Source organism: Xyrauchen texanus, chromosome 33 (genome assembly GCF_025860055.1).
Source record: "Xyrauchen texanus isolate HMW12.3.18 chromosome 33, RBS_HiC_50CHRs, whole genome shotgun sequence".
NCBI lineage: Eukaryota > Metazoa > Chordata > Actinopteri > Cypriniformes > Catostomidae > Xyrauchen > Xyrauchen texanus.
Genome location: NC_068308.1, coordinates 8420701 through 8445721, shown reverse-complemented (window position 1 = coordinate 8445721; position 25021 = coordinate 8420701). Strand labels below are relative to the sequence as shown.

General features: G+C 36.6%; 1 protein-coding gene across 1 annotated transcript; it reads right to left on the bottom strand.

Annotated features, from left to right (window-relative positions):
* Window positions 1–795: 795 nt before the first annotated feature.
* LOC127627178 (inositol polyphosphate multikinase-like) lies at window positions 796–23952 on the bottom strand. Its single transcript, XM_052103448.1, has 6 exons — window positions 23416–23952; window positions 21030–21115; window positions 20483–20579; window positions 19267–19439; window positions 8170–8251; window positions 796–2682 (listed from the first exon to the last, which is right to left on the bottom strand). Exons 1-6 carry the CDS (start codon window positions 23558–23560, stop codon window positions 2147–2149), a joined length of 1119 nt encoding a protein of 372 aa, XP_051959408.1. The 5' UTR covers window positions 23561–23952; the 3' UTR covers window positions 796–2146.
* Between the last annotated feature and the right edge of the window lie 1069 nt (window positions 23953–25021).

The following is a 25021-nucleotide window of genomic DNA, read 5'->3' as shown; positions in this document are numbered from 1 at the left end:
GAAGCTGGTCATGTAAATATCTACAAACTATGAAATTGACATTTCTCTGTGCGGCCAGCGCCTCTTCTATGAGCTGCGCGAAGTGTCCCGATCTAAGGGGGAGAGATTGAAACTGCATCAGGCTGATGCACACTCTGTCATGGGGATGCTCACCCCTTGAGCGTGCATGCTTAATGCAGCTAGATTATAACGTGATGACTCGCGAATTATTGAATCATAATATATGTCACTGTGCATTTCTTATCGTGAAGAAAATTGGCAATATGCGGCTTTATTAAGAAGAGTTTGTTGTTTTGTGAGTTAAAGATGGATTAAAGTGAACAGAAATGTGAGAGGGTAGTCCTCGCTCCATTATGCCCCTCAACTAAATACGTTTTTGTTTTAGTTTTGACTTGTTTTCCAATATAAATATCTAAAACTCCTTTAAACAACATACATTTACATTAGGAGCTATACTGCAGAAGAATTTAGTTTTTCTGCGAATGTTGAATATAATGTAAAAAAATACATTCACCTGAGCAGCAGCATATAAGATATTTAGACTCGCTTTTAAAGAATAGATCTTGAATATAAGTATATTTTGTCTTTACTGCACTCGCAGATGTAGAACCAAGTGAATACATTTATATACAAAATACACTTATATTTATGAAACATTCTCTTAAAGCAAGTCTAAATATCTTATATGTTGCTTCTCAAGTAAATGTATCTTGCTTTTTAGACAATTTCAAATGGAAAACAGGACAAAAATGCTTGATAACAAAAGTATTTTTTGCAGTAAGAGTTTTTTTTACTGAATTAAACAGTATTTTTTCCTTTAATTCAGGGAATTACATTTAAAGGTACATTTAAAAGATGATTTTGTCCTATTTTTAGCAAGCACGTTTAATACAACCTTTTAAGTCAGGCACAAGCTGAATAGTCGGTTAAGAACTAATGATAAATCATTGCAATAATCAATGAATAGTCGAATAATCGTTCTAATAACCGTTAGATTAGTCGATTATCAACATAATCGTTAGTTGCAGCCCTAGTGCTCACCCAATAAATGTGGATTAACACCCAAGTGAAATTCCTGGAGAACACTCAAAGTGGGACATGCTATCATTAAAACACAACTAAACCATTTATGAATGCAGTCTTAAGTTGCTGAAGTTACTTGCATCATTCAGTTCTCGTTCTCCATTGGTGGAAAATTTGGCATTTGTTGTAGACACAAGGGTCTCTTTTAAATCTTCATTACTGTCATTCTTGTCATTTCAGTCATATTGCATCAGTAATCACAGAACATGAATATAATTACAAAGGTTTAATTATTTCAAAATCACTTGTTAAAATTTTTTGATAAAATTCACAATTCAACAGGTCTGAAACAACAGGCAGGGTCATTTTGGCAGCATCTGCACAACAAATTTCAGATATATATTCCTACATTGATCCTATTTTCAATCACATCAATTAAAAAATAAAGATAAAAAAAAAGAACTGGCTCTGTCATGGCTCTAGAAACAGTAACTAATATGTGAAATCTGAGTGTGTTTCAACATTTCATGAGGCTTTCTTCTTTTGCCGAGATAAACATACACAAGCATATTGGATTCATTTACCTGAGTAAGATATCATAAACTGTACAAAGGTTTTTGAAGACTAAAGCACATACATTAGACGAGGATTACAAATATGTTACTCCACTGATGGTAGTAGGTAGTGCAGATTAGAGCGAAGGGGTTATACAGTTTTGAAAGTGGCTACAAAATTCATACCTTCAAAAATAAGCTCTCCAAGAACCACTAAAAGAGCCCCATCACTTATCAAGCAGTTGATATAGGACCGTTAGTAAGATATCCAAGCTGTAGATGTAACCCATTAAGGTACCACTAAAAGAGCTCCATTGTTTGTCTAGAACTTGCTGCAGGACTTTCAATAGGTTCTTTAAGCCATAAATGTAACCCATCAAGAATCAATAAACAAGCTCCATCTCTCTTCTAGAACTTGCTGAAGGACCTTTAGCTGGTTCTTCAGGCGGTGTACGTAACTCATCTATAAGAACCACTTAAAGAGCTCCATCTGTTAGTTGCTGTAGGGGCTTGAGTAGGTTATTTAAGTCACAGATGTAACCAATCTAAGGACAAATAAAAGAGCTTCATCACTCATCAAGAACTTGATGTAGGGCCTTCAGCAGGTTCTTTAAGCCGTAGATGTAACCATGGTCATGGACGTCACTAGGGAAGACATGTGCAAAGTCAATCATTTTAACCTCCACACTGCCAACCGTTTTCTGTCCCACTTCACTTTTCGCTTCCCTCCCCTCCTCTTCCAGTCTTGCCAGACTGTGGTTGCCATTGGGCTGCTGTGCGGACGTTTTCCAAGCGCTGTTATCCTGTTTGATTTGGTAGTGGCTCTGGATGCAACCTTTGTTGTGCAGGGAGTACATGGTTGATAGGCTCTGGTCAATGTTGTTGTTCTGCTCACAGGTTTTTGGTGTGAGGTGGCTCTCCAGTATGGTCTGAGAGCCGAAACTGGGCATACAGACACCCTCGTAGACGAAGAGCAAAGAGCTTGCATAAAAGTTTAACTGACTTTGGCTCTCAAACCAATGGAGGATCTTCTGGACTTTGAGGATGCTGGCAGTGATGGCGTCTTTGCGGAGAATGTCTCCATTGTAGAAGAACTTGGATAAACCTGTGGAACAGAGTGGATGCCATTTCCAATTTAAACAAAAAATATTTTCTGTATGTTCGGTGCTGATTTTGGGGCGAAATTCTATAGCATGGACTTAAACATGGCGACATGTGTTAAACTGAGCTTTTTATAGGTATAGCCAAAATATGTTATAAAAAATATGCAAGGGCTGATGTATGTGTTGAAAATTCAAAGGGTACAATTAGCGAGTTAAAGAGTGAGTCAAGCTTTCAACAGAATCACAGAGAACATGTTTTACATGAACTATTTATCTAGAACCACATTATTTATATCTTATCTGCAGGCAATGTAAGACAAAGCTACACCATTTTTTATTTTCAATCAATAGCAAAAAGACTTCAGGTGCCAGCATATTTAATTCCAGATATTCAATATATTGTCATAGTTCAGTCGACGTAACACTGAAAATACATCTTTCAACAAATTTCCAGTGGACGAAAAAAAGTATTTTCAGTCTTGTGTTGGCTGAATGATCGACACCCAGGTACACAACAGTAGGAAAAAAAGAATGGACTGTATTTCTCACAGCTTTGGTTTTGTGTCAAACTAAATACGACAACGTTCTGACTTCTGCAACAACTAATCGATACAATCAATAACAATAGATAATGAAAATATTAATTGTGCTGTTTGATGTGCTTAAAAGCTTCCAGTGCATCACTTGGATAACTTACTGTAAGCGAGTTTCTGTTTAGCTTCTATGACTTCACTAAGCGAGCGAGCGTGGTTTAAAAACGCTAGCTAGCAAGGAGAGAGAGAGAGCAACTTATAAGGTACTGCAAGCGATTTTAGCGTTTCTAGAATTTCTACAAACCATTGGATTAGCCATGCCAGGGACGTGCCGTCCATACAAGCAAGGAAAGCAGCGCTTACCTAACAGTGGAGTGAAAAGAAAAATGACACTATTAAATACTTAAATATAATTGTTCATATAAATTACTGTTTTCACTCAAATTCGTAATCTTTCATCACAGTTTAGCAGCACAGACAGGTTTTAATTTCTTTGCTTTGATGCCACGCTCAGGTAGAAGCACTTTATGTTATGCTTTCTATGATTAAAAGCATTGTTTACTGCCCTTTCATCCAAACTTTACATACATATGAACTGAATCACGCCCGCTAATACAAATGGCCAAGGTAAGCATGCTTAACGAAATGATTAAGCCAATCAGAATGCTCTTTCCTTCTGTCACACTATCTGATAGGTTATATTTTTGTTTTGCATCATCAACACGTACAAGTTAACATAACTAATGCGCTATTAAGCGCTAAAATTATATAGTGTAAGCATCGGTGACCTATGGGGATTTTGCAAAGTTGATTTCAATGTAATTGAGAAAGAGAGGCTATCGAAACTTCAAAAAGCAGGTGATTTTTTTTCAAGTGACAGATGTTCATTAGCAAGGAGAGATGCATGGATTTGTGTTTAAATAAAGGCAAGTTCATACATTTATAAAAAATCTGTGTTACTGATACTAGATCATAGATATTAGGTGATTGTTTCTGGTTAGTCTGAGGCTATGAAGTATTGATCTAGAAATCTTGTCCTTGTGGTACACTGTTTTATGGTTCTAATGTTAGGATGCAGTGTCAGTTTTAAAAATAAATAAGGCATTTAGACTGCTGTGTCTACATTACATTTGTCTTGTGCATTCAGGTTAAGATTGTTATCTTTGGTGGTCAGATTAGTTAATTGCTGCGGTCCATTCCAGTGGTTCTGAACTGTGGGAAGAGTGACGTGTGAGGGCTATGATGAAACTAGTAAAAGTATCTTTTCTTTTTCTTTCTGTTGTATGACAAAACAAGCTGTTCTGGCACTATGGTTCATTGTACGATTTATTAAACAAACATGCTTGGCTCAGTATATGACAATCTTTAATTTGTGTGATATGATCAATATAACTGTCCTGAATTTAGAACAATTTGGTCATGAAATCTGCCACTTTGACAACTTTTTTAATTGACTGGTGGCTTCTAAGGCAACAATTTATGTCCAACATTTCCACGGCATTACACTCACCCCTATAATGTGTTTTGGGCACAGTGTTTAATAATGTGTTTTAAAAATCTTTGATGCTTGCCCAGTCTCAAAGCCCATAGCACATGCCTGAGCCACACCCCCTTTTTCAAAACCCTAGCACTCCAAAGATATCAAATGAGCTTTTATGAGACACAAGCAGAGACAGTTGTCAAAAACAACAGCAGCAAAATTGCAACATCAACTGACAACTATTATGTGCAACATGGCATAAAAGTGGCATTATGCCTCAATAATTCATTGCAAGTAAAATACTATGAAGACGTGCAATATGATTGACAGGCAAGAAGCGTCATTGTCCACGGACATATTAGTCACAGAGACTGGTGAGATATCTCAGGACACTTAATTCATTCATATCTTTCAGGGTGTACAAAATTTGTTTGCATACCTTTCCATGAAAAAACTAATCGCTTACAACACCTTTAAAAAGCATATTAAAGATCTTTTTTGGGTTCGTTTAAATTTGAATTTATGACAGTCGGAATTTGACGCCAAGCCCACACTGATACGCATCTTTTCCTCTACGTTTTGGCCCTCCGTCCACACTGAGACAGCATTTTTGATAGCAAAAACTGAGCTTTTCGAAAATGCTCTCCCAAGTTGATACATTTGTTGTAGTGTGGACAGGATAACAAAGATATTAAAAAATTATTACAAATTGGTTGTCATATGGTGCAGTCATGTGCTCCATTCAACCCAAAACAATCAAGATGGTGGCTCATATTGTAGCAGCGTTGTTGTGCCTGCTATTCAAGATAACGGTACTTTGTACAACCTTCAAAAGCATTCCTTCAAATGCGACAGGAATTTTACACGGAATTGCTGTCCGGTGATGGAACACGAGGATAATTGTTTCAGACAGTACATGGAATGCCAATTTTTTGCATGCACAGTAAGGGGATTAACCATTTTTATGTTTCAGTGTAGACAAGCAACTTTTGGAAAACACTACAAAACAGCAGTGTGGAGGGAAAGTGTTTTGAAAATAAAAACGCAGTTTTCAAATGCATCCAGATTAATGCCACCATCTTTCTGTGGTCTCATTTGAACATTGAACAATGTAAGTCTATGGAATTTTTCTTAGTGTGTCATTTGGGACACAGCTTACTGTAGAATTATAAGCATTAGCAATAATACACAAAAATCAACAATTCTTTAAAGATGCAGACATGCACCGATTACTTATACTGCCAATCTAAATGCATCAATCTTGAAATATTATTTTTGAATCTAGAATTGTTAGTGTTGGTCAATAATCGATTTGAAATGCTAAAAATCGAATGAATTGCAATTCAACAAAACATTGTACATCCATCTATCTTCTATAGACGCTTGTCCTATGCAGGGTCAAAACAAATGTACAGTATTTAAAGAGATAAATATATTTAATTAGTTACATGAGTGATTTAATGGAGACGTGCAGCATCGTTACGCCCTCATCACTGATTAGGGAGCAAGTCAGCTGCCTACGTTTTAGGATACAACAGCCATTGTGTGGCCATTACTGAAACAAAATGCTGTCATTGCGGTAAAACTTAGTTATTTTCTATAAGATAAAGTGCCATTTTAATGGTATTATTGGTTAGTTGGGGACTTGTCAAGCAGAAACTTTTAAGTTGAAGTCATCAGTTCATTTTCTTATTTGTTTATGAGGACTTGAGGAAACTGAATGTGGTCATATGATGATTCTTTAATGCTGTAATATTTGGATTGTTTGGTCATGGACAACCTGGAAATATCAGGGCATTTTTAAATTGTGTTTTAATTGTGTCCCAGGCTTGGAAATGTCATGCAAATTAATAGAATCTTTCAAAACAAATCCTTGTGGATCAAATCAAATTCAATCACTCTGAATTTGAAAAAAATCGTTTGAATCAAAAACCTATGATTCCTCAATTAAATTTCAACCCAAAGACTCACATCCCTAAATATCCCATTAATTGACAAGACTATGGTGGCCCACCACAGTCTAATTTGCCTCGCCACGGTCTCATAATGAGCCTAACATTTTTTTTACACTTCTCATTCTCATAACCTTAAATAAAAGGTTGTGTTTTGCGCTCTCTCTCACATTCCAGTCAGTTCAGTCAGCTCCTCACCTGCTGCTGTAAACGCACGCACGCACACACTGGGGTATTCCTGGATCAGTCTAACATTATTTGGTTGAAGAGGATGACAAATCTTTGAGGTAAGTAACGTTAACTAATATTAAATGTATACACTGCATTATATACAATTTATGATCATCATTGTACATGAGCAAACAGATAATATTACTGCCAAAGTTAGAATCATGATGATTAACGTAAATTAACATTAACGTTACTAGGTTAATTACAAAACTTTACACTGCTTACGGCTTCACAAGCTAGCTATCGTTAGTGGTCTGAGGTAACATTAAAAGATAAAAAGCTGAAACTGACATCCCTAGTTTGTACCCTGCTTTCAGAATGAGCATACACAAATATTTTATGTATTTTAAATATTTTAAACCCCAGATGAGATTTTAGCCAATTGCTTTTGGCGAGGAAGGCATTGGCTCTGTTTGTGAACAGCTGTCAATTAAATCCTGGCTGGGGGGGTGAAGCGCTTCATGTAAATGGGGAAGAATTGGGGGCGCTGTTTCTCACAATTAAATTTATTTCAAAGTTGCCTACCACAGCTTTAAGAGCACAAAAGTGTTTACAAGATCACAACACCAGCCTCTTAATTTAGCTCTCCAATGCACCAGCAGGAAGTATTTAACTTTAAAATGTACAAAATGTCATATGCAGGGTAGAATATGTACAATCCATGCCTTGATTTATTTAACTACATCTTTACCATACTTCTTGCATCAAACATTTTAATCTAATTCACAACAATGTCTGTATATGCAAATTACCCTGTTAAGCCGTTGCAGTGCGAAAACTTTAAAGCAGTGGTTCTCAACCCTGTTCCTGGAGCCCCCCAACAAAACACACCTGATTCAACTCATCAGCTCATTAGTGAAGACTCCAAGGCCTGAATTGTGTGTGTAAGAAAATAGAGATATACAAAATGTGCAGTGTTGAAGGGCTTCAGTAACAGTGTTGAAAACCACTGATTTTAAAGAAGAGTTCAACCAAAAAGATAATGCTCTCATCATTTACTCAGCCTTATGACATCGTAAACTTGTATGACTTTCTTGCACGGAACACAAACAAATAATGTTTTTTTAAGCTCGATTACACTTCCTAGTGCCATCTAACACTCTATGCATGCGTCAAGCGGTAGGAAGGTAATCGACCAACTGACATCAAATCTCCATTAAAATATCTTAATTTGTGTTCTGCAGAAGAAAGTCAACTGAGTTTGAGATGACAGAAGTATAAATGATGAGAGAACCTTTAATATTGAGAATATCATCAAATGCATGCAAGAACCACTCTTTAGTTTGACCTCACCTTCCTTGATTGTGTCTTTTATCATGGCTCTTCCATAATGCTGGTCATAGGTGTCATAGCTGTCAGAGCCCGCTTTATATACCTAAAAGATAAAAAAAAGAAATAAAACAGTCAGACATTAAGCATAAAACATATAAACTTGAAATGTGATGAGTCTTTTCAAAGGTCTTGCTCTCCTTCTAAAGGTCACATTTTGTCATTACAGTAATTTCAAATAATAGAATTTGTTACAGTGAGGAAATTAAATACAAGTTGAACTTCTAGAATGGGTGATTAGACAGCAAATGTAATATTGCACTGTGTAATTCATGTTTATTTTGAGGGGCATGACTTCCTTTCTATATCACCCAAATCAGCAGCGCAATTATGACTAATGGTTCTGTTTGCTTGGCGGTAATGTAGATTGCTGCTTCTCATCCATCTGTTTTTCCATGCGGGCTGGCAGAGAGCTGGACCCCTGGGATGGACCAAGATTCAGAATTTACATACCGTCTGCTCCCTATCAATATTACATCAAGAAATTGGACTGTACTGCCCTATCTGTGCACAATTTTAGACAAATGTTATCCTGAAGACTTCAAAATCAATATTTTCTTTAAAAAGTAAAGGTCAGTGAATAACTTTCATAATTAAACTTTACTATATAATGAGAAAAGATTTATTTTTAATGAGAACGTCCCTCCTCATAATACCACCTGTAACCGCCCAGCAAAAGCAAGTAGGAAATAATATTTCTTGGCTGTGACATTCAGTATTCTATTGGCTTATACATTTGCATTAAGCCAACTATTGGCTTATGTCCAGCCCCAAATCCCTGCTTCAATCGGAAATGGGCCAACATAGGGTCATAGTTTCATATGGACTTTAAAAGCCATATAGGATCTTTAAAAGCCATTTAGCAGCAAATTATGAAGGTGCCACATATAAAGCCATTTCTGAAATATATTCAGCTCTGAACCCAAATTTCTTTTAAGATAAAAAAAACAAATGTTTATATATATTTATATATATTGTAATCAAACGGGTAATAAACTTAGTCAGATCTTGGTAATGCTGTTATTTTTTTTTTTAATCTTCGGTGGCTATTAAAATATTGAACTGAGCAGAGATTCTGTCACACTCCTAATTAATCGTAGCAGCACACTGCAGTTTGTAAAACAGTGTGCTGGACAAACGTCTTTGGGTACTGCATTTTAGTTTATACATCGTCTCAAGCGGGAGCATTTAAAAACAAGTATTGAAGTGAATTTTTAATTGAATTTTGACCGCCTTACAAAGGCATGCCAAGTGACGGGACCGTTAATATACATTGCAGAATCATTGTCATTTAGAAATTAGATCGCGTGTGTGTCTGACTCGAAATCGTGATCTTTTAACAACTAATTCAACAGCTTTACTGTTATCATCTACTATGTGCTGCTGATAGAGAGTTTAGAGGTCTCCACCCATGTTTTTCAAATATGAGAAAGACCCTAAAGACATTTGTGATGCTAATGAGTTCCTGGGAGAGGCCACAGTGTGTGATAAGCTCATCCTGTCTTATGTCACAGATATCTATCTCTCACATACACAGCAAACCAACAGAGGTTTGTTGTCACTGACATCACTGTGGTCAGGCTACACATAGGCCACATATACACTGCAACTACAAACAGTTGTCACTCCCCTCCTGAGAGCTTAATCTCATCTGTTCACACTAAACTTGTTTACATGGACACCATAAAGTTGTTTAATGGGAAAAAGTTGCTTAATGCATGAAAGTGGAATTTGAGTAAAATTCTAATTTTGGTAATATTTCAGCGAAAATTTCAACATTTGTTTCTCGGCCCTGTTGAGAGCCCTAATTTGTTCTAGACTACTTAAATTAGTAAGGAATACAGCTTCGACTGAACCAGATATTCCATCGCAGCATAGTAGTAATGACTATGATTTTACTGATAAAATTGAAATCATCAGAAACAAAATTGGAATTATGCAACCATCTTCAATGGCACCTCTGAAGACAGTGTCTCATATTATTCACCAAGAGCAACTTAAATCCTTTGCTGTCGTAGGACAGGAAGAGCTAAACAAAGTTATGAAAACATCAAAATCAACAACATATGCGTATGTTAGATTCAATATGACCAAGCTCTTAAAAGAAGTGTTTCCTGTAATAACAGTAACTCTTCTTAATATTATTCCCTCCTCATTATCCTTAGGGCATGTCCAAAGAAAATCTAACCAGTTATTAAACTACTTATCAAGAAAACACAGCTTGATCCTGGAGTGTTGGCTAATTATAGACCGATCTCAAATCTCCCGTTTATGTTGAAAATGCTAGAAAAAGTAGAGTTATCCCAAATAAGTTCATTTATACAAAAAAAAAGATTTTTTATATATGAAGAATTTCAGTCAGGATTTAGGCACCATAGTACATCATAGTACAGAGACTGCACTTATCAGTTACAAATGACTTGCTCTTATCAGCTGATCGCGGCTGCATTTCTCTTCTAGTGCTTTTAAATCTTAGTGCTGCCTTCGACACCATAGATCACAAAATTCTCTTGGATAGGCTTGAGAATTATGTTGGCATTTGTGGACAGACATTAGCTTGGTTTAGGTCCCATGTATCTGACCGCAACCACTTTGTCTGTGTAAATGAGGAATTGTCAGATCAAACTAATGTGAAGTATGGACTGCCACAGGGATCAGTTTTAGGGCCTCTCCTTTTCTAATTAAATATGCTTCCCATGGGAGACATTATCAGGAACCTGATACTAATGTATAACTATAATTACCGACGATACCCAAATTTATAATTCCACGAAACCCCATGAAATTTCACAAACTCCAAGTAAGCAGATTGTATCAATGATATAAAATATTGGAAATTTTCTTCTACTCAATTGCGACAAAATAGAGGTACTAATTATTGGATCAAAAATCTCTAAAAATAAGATGCTAAATATAATTAGATTCCCGATGGGTGTACCGTCACGTTGTCTTCTACAGTGAAGAACTTAGGGGTTATATTTGATAGCAATCTGTCCTTTGAAAACCACATTTCCAATGTTTGTAGAATAGCATACTTCCATCTCACAAATATTGCTAAGTTACAGCACATGCTCTCTGTTTCTAATACCTAAAACTATTTCACGTGTTCATGACCTCAAGACTAGATCATTGTAATGCACTACTGGGAGGATGTCCTGCAGGTTCCATAAATTAACATGAGTTAGTTCATAATGCAGCAGAGAGCGTGCTGACTAGAACTAAGCAATATGACCATATCAGCACAATCTTAGCATCACTACATTGACTACCTGTTAAATTTCATCTTCATTTTAAAATACATCGAACTACTTACAATGCCTTGAATGGTCTAGATCCACAGTACTTATGTTACCTTCTATCACACTATATTCCATCACGTTCACCAAGTTCGCAAACTTCTGGCCTGTTAATAATACCTAGAATATCAAAATCCACAAAAGGAGGTAGATCCTTTTCCTATTTGGCTCCTAAACTATGGAATAGTCTTCCGAAGATGGTTTGGGACTCAGACACACTCTCTGTTTAAAGGCGGGTGCACACTGCACGATTTATAATAGGTCTTTACGATTGTTGCTTGTCAGACTCTACGATATGAATGCATTGATATCGCCATGGCACATTGTGCAACGTTATGTCAGACTGCACGATATACATCATAGCCGACTGTGGTCCCAATCGTCCTGATCAGTGAACGTGACTCACGTTACAGGAGTGTTGAGGAATAGAAGCGAAACGGCAAACTTTGCCCACCATGGAGGAGCATTTTTTTTCTCTCTCTGAGAGTCAGGACATCAGCATTTCCACTGCTCTAGAAACACTACATCACAAGCATAGGCTAACATTTACAAGAAAGTTGAATACAATTCTATAATTGTATCCAACTGTATTTGTTGATTTGGATTAAAAAATCCCATAAATACTCACCAGTATAAATTGTTCAATCTTTCTATTTAATTTTATTTAATTTATTTATTTATAAATAAAATTGGAGTGGTGTTAAACTTAACTAAATAAGTTTAAACATCTGTAAAGTAAATTTATTAAAAGTAAAATAGTAATTAAAATAAAATTTTCTCCAAAAAGTAAGATCTTTGTCCCCATGTGCACTTGCAAACTGTAGTCTGGCTTTTTTTATGGCAGTTTTGGAACAGTGGCTTCTTCCTTGCTGAGCAGCCTTTCAGATTATGTTGATATACTGTAGGACTTGTTTTACTGTGGATATAGATACTTGTTCCCTCCAGCATCTTCACAAGGTCCTTTGCTGTTCGCACCAAACTATGTTCATCTCTAGGAGACAGATTGCATCTCCTTCCTGAGCGGTATGCTGGCTGCATGGTCCCATAGCGTTTATACTTGGGTACTACTGTTTGTACAGATGAACGTGGTACCATCAGGCATTTGGAAATTGCTCCCAAGGATGAAACAGACTTGTCGAGGTGTACATTTTCTTTTTTTTCTGAGGTTTTGGCTGATTTCTTTAGATTTTCCCATGATGTCAAGCAAAGAGGCAGAGTTTGAAGATAGGCCTTAAAATACATCCACTGGTACACCGCCAATTCAGTACACCTCCTATCAGAAGCTAATTGGCTAAAGGTTGGACACAATTTTCTGGAATTTTCCAAGGTGCTTAAAGACAGTTAACTTAGTGTATGTAAACTTTTGACCCACTGGAATTGTGATATAGTCAATTTAAAGTGAAACAATCTGTCTGTAAACAATTGTTGGAAAAATGACTTGTGTCATGCACAAACTATAGTTTGGTGGTGTATGTAAACTGACTTCAACTGTAGGTGTTGGGGCGTTTCACTAGAAACAAGGATTGTTTCTAGGAGTGTGAAAACATGACAACAAGCACTATGTTAGTCTATATGTCATGCTGACAGGGTATGATGCATCAGAATTTGAGCTGTACATACTCTATATAATATAACTTTGTTGTAATTTAGTTAGGGCTGTGACATTTTACACATTCATTTTTGCAATTAAAAGTTGAATGTTTAATGTGTAAAAACTAGGGCTGAAACGATAATTCGACATTACCGACAGAGTCGACAATAAAAATGATCGCTGTTGAATAATCGCTGTTTGATCTCATTTAATGTAACACGAGATCATTTGAAACACTTATGATGACACATGCTCTGCCACTCGCATCTGAATGGAGGATGAAAACACAGCTCACAGTCCAGACACAAAGGTGATGTAGATCGCAAAGTATGAGGGAGTTATAATACAAAAATAGAAAATAAGTAGGGATGCACCGATTTATCGGCCAAACGTCGATATTGACTGCCATCGGCAAATATGATTTCATTCACCGATGGCAGTGGCCGATGTTTAACTGTTTATATACGTTGGTTATTTGCGGTCTACTTGGACAACTGTTACCTACCCAGCTGCAGATTGTGAGAAGATCCAACATGTGGTACTATAATACCAACATCAAAGCGTTCAATTCTGGTAACTTTGAGATAAGCATTTATTTATTTTCTCGAGTACGAGTAGCATTCATGTAACTATTGGCTAAAGCATTTCTTCCAGTAACCATTCAGACAGATGCGTATTCGCACTAAAAAAGCAAAACGCACCACAACAAAGAGCAGAATGCAGGAGTCTCGAGACGCGTTTATATCAGATGAAGTTTTTTAACTTGACAAGCCATCTAAAAATACTGCGCTCCCGTGAGAGATGCTAAAAACACAGTGAAGCGTGAAGCAGTTGTCAAAAGACATCCATCTAGCGAATGTTTACATGGAAGATGATTGAAAAACAGCACGAGGCGACACAAAAACACATTCAGTTTGAACAGCCCCTTGTTCACATGACACATCACTAGCTGAAGTTTCTCAAAGTTACCTCTCAAAAACACAGTTGACTGTAGGTAAATTTACATTCTATCCAGCGCTGTATTCATAAATATCCAGATGACGTTTTACTGTGTGAATAACCGCTCCAAATGATTCAGTGAGAGTGCGCTCTGAACGAATTTTGCAAGCCTGTTTGGCCAATTCACAGAAAAGAACCAACTGAAAAGGATTATTCATCCACAAATTGGGCATTGCTAGTTCTTTTAAAGAGCCATCAGAAATACGGGGCACATTTCATCATTGGTGAAATATTCTTAGATACATATTTCTCAGAACAGTCCCTGCACTCATGGTACGCACAGTGCGTAGAGCTTCAGGTGCCACTGGGTGCTCGCTTGCAAATGTATGGGAAGGTATTTCCTAAGAGGTGAATGTGGCAGTGGGGGCGAGGTCAAGCACCCGTCCAGGGAGAGAAAGCGGTAAGGGCGCTTGCACCGGAGCTAAATTATGTCTAACACCTGTCTCTAATTTCAGTGAGCATGGGGAGAGTGGCATATAAACAACCACAGAACCTCCAGACAGAGGGAGAGTCAGAGACTCTCTTAAATTTAAATAAATTTATGTTTCACAAAAAAATACTTTTGTTGGGCTACGTACTGAAAAATTAATCTCATTGAGTAGGCAGATGTATAGCAGGCTAAAAGGCTCTTGAAAACGTTATTTTTCACAAAAAGAAACAATCTTTGTCATGTGAAAGAAGGTTATATTAAATGTTGTTTCATAAATTTGTATGATTGAATTTGTGCTCATTCAAAGATAATGTAATGCAGGGCTGAAAGACTTATATTTTATTATACAGATTTCTTTGTTTCACTGGCACAAAGGGGGGATTAAATAACAACAAATACAAAATAAAGTATTAACTAATCGACTGATATTGGCCCAATTGTTATTTTAAACATCGTATAGAGAGAGAGAGAGAGAGAGAGAGAGAGTTTTGTTGTTATCTTGACAAAGTCAAAACATTTGGTTCTGGAACAAAAAACTATGCAGTATTTATAATGTATACTTTACCCATGTCAATAGAAGGATTAAAGGATCAGGGCCCGTATTAACAGAGAGTGCCACTCCTAATTTCAGGACTCGTAAAATTGTCACCTAAGAGTAATTCATTAAGCATTTTAACGCTAAAAGTAGCTCCTAAACCCACGACAGCTCAGAAGTCGTCCTGAGCACTTCTAAATCCATAAATGCGATTCACAAAAAATCCAAAGCATGGCTGCTGTTGTCAATCTACCTTATAATCTACCCATCTACCTACCTATCTATCTATCATTGTATGTCTTAGCTGACAAATAGCAGTTCCCTCTCTACCAATCATTGTGGGCAATTTTAAAAATCTCACTAATAAAACGTGACATCATCCATAGCAATAAGGTACATTTACATTTTAAATGTATTCATTTGGCAGACACTTTTATCCAAAGCAACAAATGGTAAAAAACAAACCCTGTAAACTCCGCCTTACTCTTATCTTAAGATTTCCTTACTGAAACTTGCTCTTAGCAGTTTGCGCAAAGGTCTTAAGCAAAAATTCCTAGGTAGGAACTCTTTGGGGATTTCCTAGTGGTAAGATAAAATTCTTTGTGAATACGGGCCCTGAACATTAAAAAAATAGTTCAACCAAAAATGTTATAATTTACTAACCCCAATGCCATTCCAAACCCATATAACTTTCTTATGCGGAAACACAAATTGTGTGTGTTGACTGATACTCCCAGTCTGTCTTTTCAATAAAATGGCAGTCGGTAGCGACTTTAAATCTTGAAAAAGGACTTACGGTAAAATAAATGTAGTCCATACAACCTTATATCATATTCCAAGTCTTGATGCCATATTTCAAGTCTTCTGAAGGTGTGCAATAGGTTTTGGTGAGAAACAACCTGAAATTCGAGTAATTTTCAATGAAAATCTGTTTCCAGAAGAAACACGTGAATATGCGAGTCATTGTCAACAAGCATTTCTCATAGTCCCCATGACAACCCTAGCTGTCTGTATGTTTTTTCTTTCTGATATCACCCATTGAAAACTGTGTGTTGTTGCTTGGACAACAGATTGTGTTTTATATTGGCAAAACTATGTAAATGTCCCCCACTGATTCGGTGTTACTGGGCACTGTCTAACAGTTTGGTAGCTATCCAGCCAACAGCATTATACTAAACGTTGAGGTGTTCAAAGTTTACCAATTTAAAGAGGATTAAGTTTGTTTTAATCACGATTACAATAAATGCTTTATCCACTTGTTTTGCCAGGGTTCTTGCCATGTGTCCTTGCATAATTTAAATGTTCAGTTTTTCCCCTTTCCCATTCTACAGACCCAAGTTCTCTCCCGAACCCTCCGAATATATCACTCCATCAGTGTTCGCTATTGCCTGCAAAGCTCAGTACCGTAAATCTGTGACTCCAGTGCACATACTGTGACCTCTCTACTAAGTATTCATCCCCACTGCTCTCTCTCAAAGCTGCTGACCATTAATTAAAACCTCTTTAAACATGAGGCTTTGACACCGGCCGTGCTGAAGCTATTCATTAGCTGAAGTGACAGAACCTATGGAAGAACAAAGCCACATACACACTGAACAACGAGGACGTGTTTAGGACAAGATAACTTGGGCTGGATGTCAAGATTTATAGTGAATAAATACTTAAATTGTGGTCTGTTTCTCATCCAAAGCTATCATATCGCTTTGGAAGGTATGGATTAAACCACAAAAGTCGCCAGGTTTATTTTAATGTTGCCTTTATGTACTTTTGGAACTTGAAAATTTTGGACCCCATTGATTTACTTTGCTTTTTTTTTTTACTCTTAAATAAAAGTGTTCAACAGAATTTTAGCTTTTGCTGTGGTTTCAAAGTTGGTATTGAGATTTGTGAAATTTCACTCCAATTGGGACAACAGAGTTATTCCATGTATACCATTACACCAACCAAATTTCAGAAACTCTCCTGATATTTTTCATTTTGTTAATATTTTTTCTGAAGAAAGATAAACATAAAAGACAATGAAAGCCAAATATTTAATGCCACGGATCAACATCCACAGAGTAATCAATTACTTAATAGAGGGAGGTCATAATCAAAATGTTTGCCTATGATTTAATTTCAGAACTTTAGAATTGTCATGTTGACCACCCTCTACAAAATATTGTGTTACTCTGTAAATATTGATTATGACATTTAAGATTTTGTCTTTAATCATCATTTATGTATTTCTTTCACCAATAAAAAAATTAAATGTATATAAAAAAAATAAAAAATACATTTTACCTGGGGACCTCTGGTTGAGTTGACAAAGAATGACCCTGCTGAAATTAAACATGACAACACTAGCCTATACAAGTGTCTGTGCAAGACCTGGGCTGGTAACAAAAAGTTTGCAGGTTCGAACCCTGCAAGAGTTTGGCACCACTATGAGTTTAAATAATTAATAAGAGTACTGTGAATCACTGTGGATAAATGTGTTGGAAAATGACAACCTACTTAAAGGTAAGGGCCACTTGCTAGAGGATAGCAGTGTTTGGGATTTAGACGGAGGAAACAGTTATTCACAAGAGCCATTAAAGAGTGGAACAACCACCTCTGAACTTGAGTGGGCTTGCAACACTGCCTGTTTGCTACTAAGTCATTCTAACACCTCTACCCCAGCGGTTTTGCTCTATTTTACACAGCGCAAGTCACAAGTCAGTGAGGCAACTCTTCACACCAAAGTAAAGAGACCCCCATGCAATTCTTAAATTGAGAATTTTTACAGCAGCATTCAGTCGGTAGGAATAAATGCTTATGTACAGTAGCATGCTAGCTAGGTTTCATCTTTGCTTGCATGTGAAGTTAGGAGGCTCTTCATGACAAATAGCCTAAGGCCAGAAACAATAAAAAAAATAAACGAATAAAGAAAAAACAGAAAAGCCGATGCTTGGCCAACACACAGCAAGGGCATTGTCCGTTTGTACCTTCGTGACATGTGGTCTCACATTAGTGTTGTGGTAACAAAGTTCAACTAACTTGCTCAACAAGTTTTCCTCAAACTGGATTAGCCAATATAGTAGTGAAATAGAAATTGGATCACTGACAAAAAGGGCTTACGCTAATACTCGCTCCAGTACTCCTTACAGCAATGCTGAATAGGCAACATTTACTTGTGTTACATTATCAAATGCGTTCGGACAAATTTTGGAATGCAGAGATGTGTGCAATTGAGCTTGAGTAGCTAGAAGCATTTGTGTTTACATAGTTGCCTAGAGTAGGCTTTGGGCTGAAGGCCTAGCAAAACATTTATATAAAATTTTAAATGTCATGTACTCTATATGAGTCAAGAAATTTATGGTCCATGTCTAAAGAATGGTGTCACTACATTAACAACTAGTTCAGTTCGGTTTTGTAGATACTACGCGGATAAAATAAAAATGAATTTCTTCAGATTTCCATATCAACCGTTTATTTCAATGTGTTTAATCAGAACTATCTAAATAAATGCATTCAGTAAAACTTAAATCAAATGAATTTCAATTTAATTTTCAACACAATATTTTATTATTTTTAATCAAATTAAGTGCTTTTGTAAAAAAAAACTCAAATCACAATCCAAAATACAACATTGGAGTGCTGCATAACAGAGAATCACAGATGTGTGATATTGCTTAAATATAATAAAATTAATTAGTTTTTTATTATTATTATTATTACTGTAATTAGTAGTAGTGGTGGTTGTAGTAGTAGTATTATGGTGAATATTACATAATACAGCAATGATATATTTCTGTCGTACTTTTTCCATTTAAACTGAGCTTTTATTTTGGCGGAAGCTTCTATTTTGGATTGAAGCTCTTTCCGTTTCTGTGTGTTTTTGACAGTAGCTTCTCACCTCCAGAAATCCATGAACTTGACCCAATGTGGTTATCAAACCGCAAAAGCCTACTATTTAATTAAATATAGTCTGTATGCGCTTCACACTACAAAGTGAATTAACGCTCTGCTTGCTGTCAGCTGCAACAATGCAATGCTCATGATGGTATCTGTATTTTATATCAGAGTATTTTTATGAGCACAAGTACAAATACATCCCTAGTTTTTAATGTGTACCTGGCCATTTAGTTGAATTAAAGTAACATTACAGCTGCACATGTCATTTTAAAATAACCTGTCTGACTCACCCATAATTTAAATATACAGTACAGGGATTTTAAAAGGCACATACCCTCATACCCAGAACCAGGAAGCCAATCTCCTCCATCAGCGGGTATTTTCTGATCTGCTGCTCCCGTTTCTCTTGTGAGGCAAAGGGGTCATAGCTCCTTTGGCCAATCTTCACATCCATGATGCACGGCTTCTGAAACCTGCGCGTCACGTCTTCCAGCTTTAGATACAGGTCTGTGGTGAAAAACAGATATGCTTACTAAACACACACACACACACACTGCATATCCATCCATTCATTCATTCATTTATTTATTTAACCATCTATTTATTCGGGGTGTAATAACGGTTCATATTTCTTGCATAGTACTGTGCCCATGGTTTCAGTTCTGTAATTAATTATGCACTGGTTAGGTAATTTGAGGCAGATGCCCATAACCAATGATTTAACACTGATCATCCATTAGCTTAAATGCAAAAAACACAATGCTGTAAAATTACTGTCTATTATTATAGACAAAAATATATATTTTATTGAATAAATCATTGATGAAAAATATAATTGTGGGACACTGGAAACTAGTAAACAGCATGAGGATTTAGCATCACACACACCAGAGGTGCCTTCAAAAGTTATTTCCAATAGTCGCTACAAAACTGCTCCAGTGTGAAATCATTAGTATGATCCGTTTACCCTTTTTAGGGTTTTGTTTAGATTATATAATGCAAATAATGGTAAATGGTCTGCACATGTATAGCACCTTTTTAAGGTTACCAAAGCGCTTTACACTGTATCCCATTCACACACACACACACACACACCAATGACGGTAGAGCTGCCATGCAAGGTGCTAGTCTGCCATTGGGAGAAACTTGGGGTTCAGTGTCTTGCCCAAGGACACTTCGGCATGTGGAGTTGTGTGGGCCGGGAATTGAACTGCCAACCCTGCGATTAGTGGCGACCCGCTCTACCACCTAAACCACAGCCACCCCAAATAACTAATAACTAAGCAAGAGAAGACTCTTGTACAGTTCTTACCAGAAAAACAGCTATTGATGTTATTACTGTTATAACAACAAACATGTATTTTGGGTGATCTCTTCAAACAGGTTTCTATAGATGCACACAGAGTCTGTCTGCCACCACTCATGCTACATAAAGTGTACACCGATTTGTATTTGCATCGTTGTTTTTATTGTTCGATTCATTGTTACATCCATTTTTCATTTTTCTCACCGTCTCTATCTGTACTTTTTCACCATTACTATCTACATACCTGTGGGAATGTCAGGTGAGGACCAGGTGCCGTAGTACTTGGGAAGGTGCTCTTGGAGGTCTATGAGACAGGGGTCGCAGCAGTCTTCAGCATACACCTGGTGCGAAAAACAGGGTCACATCATCCGAAGTCCAATATGATTTACATTATAAAATAACATCTGTATAGTAACAGTACCTCCGTCCCACATTCATTGAAGTGGGAGGTTTCTACCCACTGACAACATTATTAGTTTAAGCTGATGTGTGGGTTTTTGTTGTTAGAATTAGGGCTGCATGACATATCAAATATGTACAATACATCACAAATGAACATATCACAAAAAGGTTATTGAGTGGGTTTACAGGGACAGTTATATGCTAAAAACAACCAAAAATCAGCTTATTAAAAAAAATCAGATAACACTGATGTTGTAACGCCCAATTTTGAGGTTAAGAATAGCTCCCACTGCAAAATCAAAATCCTATAGCAAATACTGCAGTATTATCTACTATACCTCCATATCAAATACCACTCTACGACAAATCAAATATACATCAACACTTACCATACTGTAGAACTGCATCTCTCTGGGTCCTCTCGGAGGGGGCTGTAGCTGTTTCAACACTGTGCCATCAGGATGTTGCAATATACCTGTAAATGAAACACCTCACCGTTTGTGTAAATGCGCATACTAATATTTTTAAGATTCTTCAAATTTTGTACTTGCATATCTCTGTTTGAAAGGAAATGACAGCATCTGATTACAAGGTCATGCAATCTGTAGTTCTAACTAGAGATGCCGCGATTGTAAGGTATTTTTGTAAATTCCATCCTCCAAACTATACTTCCAGAAAAATGTTTTTGTTACAGCTGTTGCGTATAACAAACACAATAAAAGCCACACTAGTTTAAAATAACTATACTGATAGATTTTAACCAAAAAGTTTAACTGTGTTCTTAGGACAAGGGAATCTTTCATGAATGTCCAGTTGGGGCAAGTTGTCATGTGATTTAGCATACAGTATATGTTGTAATTTTATACAATGCATCTGGATATAATAACATGTTGTTACAAAAGGTCAAGTTGTGTTCTTTAAATTGTATCTTTCTTTCTAGGTAAAATCAGTGGAAATATATCTGACTTTTTTATGCAGCCAAGACTATAAAGACTTTATACAATACATGAACTACAACTACTGTAGTTACAGTAGTAGGGCTGAAATGATTAGCGACGTTATCGACAACGTAGACAATAAAACATTGTCAACCAAGATTTTCGCTGTTGAATAGTCGTCTGATCTCATTTAACGCAACACGAGATCACATTAAACTCTAATGACGAGAGCAGCACAGCAGTTCGCACCTGACTGAGGAGAGGAAGAATTACACCGCTCACAGTCCAGATGCACTCGAAACTTTCCAAACAGGTTCAGGTGATGTAGATCGCAAAGTATGAGGGAATTATAATGCAAAATAAATAAATACAGAAGCACTCTCCTTGTCGAATAAGCAGGGCCGGAGAAAAACTTGTGTGTCGAGTGTCTTTAAAGGAAACACCCTGCCGTTACATCTTAAATGTAGTTATATTAAATGTCTTTTAGCTTTAATAAAGTTCAAATAATACAGAAGCAGATCATGTACATAATTATAAACCTGGAACTGGCATATCTCTGTGCAGTCATCGCCGTTTCTATGAGTCGAGGGAAGTGACCGATAAAACGGGGTAGAGACAAACTGCAGCCAGCTGATGCACACTCTGTCGCGGGGACGCACGTCCCTGGCGCCCGCTTACTGCAGCTAGATTATAACATGATGGCTCACCATGAAGTGAATCATAATACATATGTGTTGCGATGTGTATCTTATCGTGAAGAAATCAGCGAAATGAAGCTTTATTAATAAGAGAGAGTTTTTTGTTTTTTAGTTAAAGATGGATTGAAGTGAACAAAAAGGTGAGAGGGGGCAGTCTTTGCCTCATTATACACTGCAACAAAAAACGTGTTTGATTTGTTTTTGCTTTGGCATGTTTTCCAATATAAATATCTAAAACTCCTTTAAAACAACATACATTTTATTTAGCAGCTATACTGCAGAAGAAAAAAATTTTATCTGAGATTGTTGAATATGATATTAAAAATACAAATATTTGCAAAAAATATGCATTTACCTGAGCAGCAGCATATAAGATATTTATACTTGCTTTTAGAGAATAGATCTTGAATATAAGCATATTTTGTCTTTACTGCACTCGCAGAAGTATAACCAAGTAAAAAATACACTTAAATACAAAATTCACTTACTGTATATTTAAGATACATTCTCTTAAAGCAAGTCTAAATATCTTATATGTTGCTTCTAAAGTAAATGTTTCTTGTTTTAAGGATTATTAGACATTTTTAAATGGAAAACTTGATAATCAGATTTTTTGCAGTAAATTTTTTACTGAATCAAACTTAATAAAATTGTCTTTATTGTTATTGAGCACGTTTAATACAACCTTTTAGGATGGGGCACAAGCTGAATAGATTAAGAGCTAATGATTAATCATTACAATAATCACCCAAAAAGTCAAATAATTGTTCTAATAATCATTAGATTAATCAATTATCAAAATAATAGTTAGCTGTGCCCTATACCATAGTACAAGTTGTTTTACATTGAATATTTTGCTACTTCAGGAATTTTGCTTTTTATTTGTGTTAGTGTTAACATTCTGCTGAAATGCCTATATTATGCTATTAAATGGCAGGTTCCCATATTCCCTGGACAAGACCAATGGAAATGTCTTACAGCTTATTTGTAGCCAAGACTATAAAGCATATGTTACTGCAGAAATAAACTTGATTAACCTACCCTGAGAAATATATATGTAGTGTATAGCCACAGTCTCCCCTATTAACCAACAGGAGCATGGTTCAGCCCAAGAGGAATGACAACAAGTGTATACTGACCCACTTTGTCCACGCCATACTTGTGTCCGGCCACCTGATGAGAGAGCGGTACGCAGCCGTTCAGGTGAGGGCTCGGCGCGCTCTTCCCCGCGTCCTCCGGTAAACACGAGCCCCGGGCTATTACCAGCGCCACAGATGAGTCCATTATCTGATGGCGAGCTCACACGGACGCCGATGACTTCAATGCACTGGCTCTTTATTTCACAAAACTGCCATTAACATGCACATTCACATATTGAGCTCACACCCTCGACGCGTCATCCAGTGTAACGATACTGATGTGGATGACTGACCGATCGCCTGCCATCAGTCACGGAGCCCACGCGCGCAACCATGTAATGGGCTGTTCACATCACAGAAAACCACATCCCACTTCCTCACTTTACAGATGTTTACACTCCTCCCTCGGTAATTGGTACGAGATGGTAGATACGGAACGGGTACGGTACAAAGCTAGTCATAGCCACTTGTGGGGACCCACCGGAACACGCATTTCTGCGAACGCTTCGCTGTTTGTGTCCGCTCCGCACACACACGGATGCGCGTCCCTGAGAGACACGCTGCGTGTGACGTAACGACGCACGACTGGCAAACGCGTCACTGGTGTTACGATTCATAAAATGTATACGGACACATAACAGAAAAGCCTTAAAAACATTATCTGTTTGCAATACTTTTCCTTTTTTCAGTGTCATGTAATTCTCATCATTTGTTAATATGTACAGTTTATATTATGTGCACCCCTAGTTTTTTTTATATTTTTGATGTATTTTGTTGTTGACTGTTTCTTTTTACTGTACTGTTTTGAGCATCAATAAAACAGTAAAAAACAGTAACCAGTAAAAAACAGACACATTTCTCGATAGTACACCCACTTTTGATAGTAGGTCTTTTTAGTTGAAATAGTATAAAATCTCAAACTCATTTCTAAAGTACTATGACTTTGACTTATGACTATTCTTTCCGATAGAGATTCTATTTATTTTAATGTTTATATTTAATGTCTTTTATGTAAATAAACATTTTATTTTGATGTAAAATAATGTCTGTATTTTTCTTTCTCTCACTCTCTCTGTATTTCTCCAATGCAGTGCTAAGTGTTATGTGCAAATACATTCAAATAAAAAGGGAATTCAATACACTGCATGCATGTTTTTCAATTTAAATGTTTGAATTAGGTATCAGTTCGAAGGTAGGAGTAAAACATGAGATCACAACAGCTTATTTGTTATAACTATTACTTACATAACCAAAAATACATAATTCTTACAACTGATAAAATACTGTTTAAAGACTACTTGTTATTGCGTGACTACTAATGAGAACAGATAACGTACTGAACATAAACACAGAGAAGGGAAATATTTTACATAATGATATGATTAGTTTACTAGGGCAGGCAATCAAGAAAATTCCTGTGACGTAATTGATAAAATTCTACTGGGAATGCTGATAATTATGACTATACCGGGATCTGCTTGCTTACACAAAAACAAATGAATATGTTATGTGAATACTTATGGGGATACAGAAATTAAAGTGTTTTATTTTTTTTACCCAAGGTTCTGTAAAGCTCACAAAACTGTTAACTACAATTCAATGAGTG